This window comes from Engraulis encrasicolus, unplaced genomic scaffold, assembly GCF_034702125.1.
Source record: "Engraulis encrasicolus isolate BLACKSEA-1 unplaced genomic scaffold, IST_EnEncr_1.0 scaffold_55_np1212, whole genome shotgun sequence".
Taxonomy (NCBI): domain Eukaryota; kingdom Metazoa; phylum Chordata; class Actinopteri; order Clupeiformes; family Engraulidae; genus Engraulis; species Engraulis encrasicolus.
Genome location: NW_026945873.1, coordinates 258954 through 261453, shown reverse-complemented (window position 1 = coordinate 261453; position 2500 = coordinate 258954). Strand labels below are relative to the sequence as shown.

The 2500-nt window shown below is 41.7% G+C and overlaps 1 protein-coding gene across 1 annotated transcript in view; it reads left to right on the top strand.

Moving 5' to 3' along the window:
* il1rl1 (interleukin 1 receptor-like 1) overlaps positions 1-2500 on the top strand; it is a 36663-nt gene that overhangs the window by 11618 nt on the left and 22545 nt on the right. Inside the window, exon 4 of the mRNA XM_063193732.1 lies at positions 2336-2407. Within this exon, the coding sequence (XP_063049802.1) occupies positions 2336-2407 (72 nt within the window). The remainder of the gene's footprint in view (positions 1-2335; positions 2408-2500) is intronic.

Here is a 2500-nt window from a genome sequence, read left to right as displayed (position 1 = left end):
CGCGACCCAGGTAACTGGGGTGGTTGAAGAAGTTTCGCCATGAATTAGTTTTATTCGCTCTGGGCGCTGCACTGACATGTTTGATTCAGCTAATTACATAACGGCTCTGTATTGACAGCCTGGGACATTCCTCGATATAAACGTTCCAATTGGTTTTCGCTGAACCGCTGAACCTGAACAGCTTGAGTTTAATCGTCAAAATTCGCCCAGGTCGCCCAAGAAGCTTCGCTCCTGCCGAATTGGCTCTGGTAGCTTTATTCGCCTTCCCTCCATAGAGAAACAATGACTTCCGCAGCGCATGTCGCTTAGTTCACCTTCGATGTACACGGGGCATAAGGTTTTCCCCCTGTGATTTTATACATATTTATATATTTATTGTTTATTTTCCTTCTTCATATCCTTGTTTGAAGCACTTGTCTGCTTGTCAAGTTTTTGTTTTTGTTGTCCTTGTTTTGTTTTGTTATTGTCCTTTGTCACTGTCCAGTACTGGGCTGTTGGTGTAAGTTTTTTGTGTGTCAGTACTGTGTTGTCTGTGTAAGCTTTTGCTACTTTTGCCTGCAACCAAATCTACCTTCGGGTACAAATAAAGTTACCTTACCTTACCTTACACACACACACACACACACACACACACACACACACACACACACACACACACACACACACACACACACACACACACACACACACACACACACACACACACACACACACACACACACACAGAGACACAGACACAGACACAGACACAGACACAGACACACACACACACACACACACACACAGACAGACAGACACACACACAGAGCCACACACACACACACACACACACACACACACACACACACACACACACACACACACACACACACACACACACACACACACACACACACACACACACACACACGCACACACACACACACAGACACACACACACTCACCCCTTTTTCTTTACTCCTTAACCAGCTTTGTAATAGGCCCCAGGAGTCTTTTGTTGTTCATTGTTGACAGCAGGAGTCTGTTGTTGTTGTTTATTGTTGTTAAGAGCAAGAGTGTCTGTCCGTCTGTTGTTGTTGTTCTTGTTTATTATTTACAGCAGGACTGTCTGTTGTTTGTCGTTTACATGCATTTTTTATTTTTTAAGGAAACTGCATAGCTTCAAGGTTGATACAGTGATTTTCTAGCCTGATAAACCAGCCTAAATGTATTGGATGCAGCTGCAAATTTTTCAGCGTCCAGCAGGTGGCGCTGGTTTACCAGACTAGTGATTTTCAGATTGTTCTATCTAACTGTTCTACAAAGTGTGGTCACCTTTGCCATTCAGTGTTGGGGAGGTGGTCTTTCTGTTAAAAACAGACACATGCTGGACAAAATCACACTTAGGTTGTAAAATAACTGGAACAGAAGTTAAAAGTATCAGGAAAATCTCTGATGAGTACACTACCAGCTTGGCATTAAAAATAGTAGATGATCCATCCCACCCCCTTTTCTTTGAATACTCCCTCCTCCCATCTGGACTTAGATACAGGTTACCCTTTTTTAAAGGAACAGACCACCCTTTTTTGATTTTCACATATTTGCAGTATTTCCCAGCATTGTTCATGAATGTGCATATCATTTTCTCCTCTGTGTTTTCAGTACTTAGATTTATTGGATCAGAATTATTAGCATAGCTTAGCATAATCACTGAAAGTAACTGGTATCTTTAGCATCAAGCCACAAGTGATCACTGGACCGAATTAAATTGCTGTTTTACACTCTGGTGAATGTTACATTCATTTTAAAGTGGTTTAGAAGTACATTTGATGGTGTTTTATTTTGTACCATAGACTTGCATTACTATGCCTAATTTGGGTATACTGTCAAACGGGGCAATGCAAACACATAGACGAAAATTATATGCACGTTCATGAATAATGCTTGGAGATACTGCAATTATGTGAAAATCAAAAAAGGGTGGTCTGTTCCTTTAAAACTAATAGAGGGTTAACATCCTTTGTGCCTAGAAGCATCCAACTGTTGAATAAGTTAAAGGATTTATCCGGAGTTGGAGCAAGTTTGCCTCATTTTTGCATGTTTGGGATGAAATATAGTCACTCAAGAGCAAAATCAAGGCAAAAGGATGTGTTTTGAGAAAGTTTGATAATATCACGTAAGCCTCGTTAGCCATATCAGCTATGCAATATGATAGATTGCGGGCATCATATCTCGGCGGTTACACACATTTGTCTGTCCGTTTGTTGCTGTATATTGTTGTTGTTTATTGTTTACAGTAGGAGTGTCTGTCCATCTGTTGTTGTTGTTTATTGTTGTTGTTTCTGATTGTTTACAGAAGGATATTCTGTCCGTCACCCTCCCACCATCAGATTTCCCCTCAACGGCTCAAGCCAAAGCTGCCACCTGGGTACCACACACGCACGCACACACGCGCACACACACACACACACACACACACACACACACACACACACACACACACACACACACACACACACAC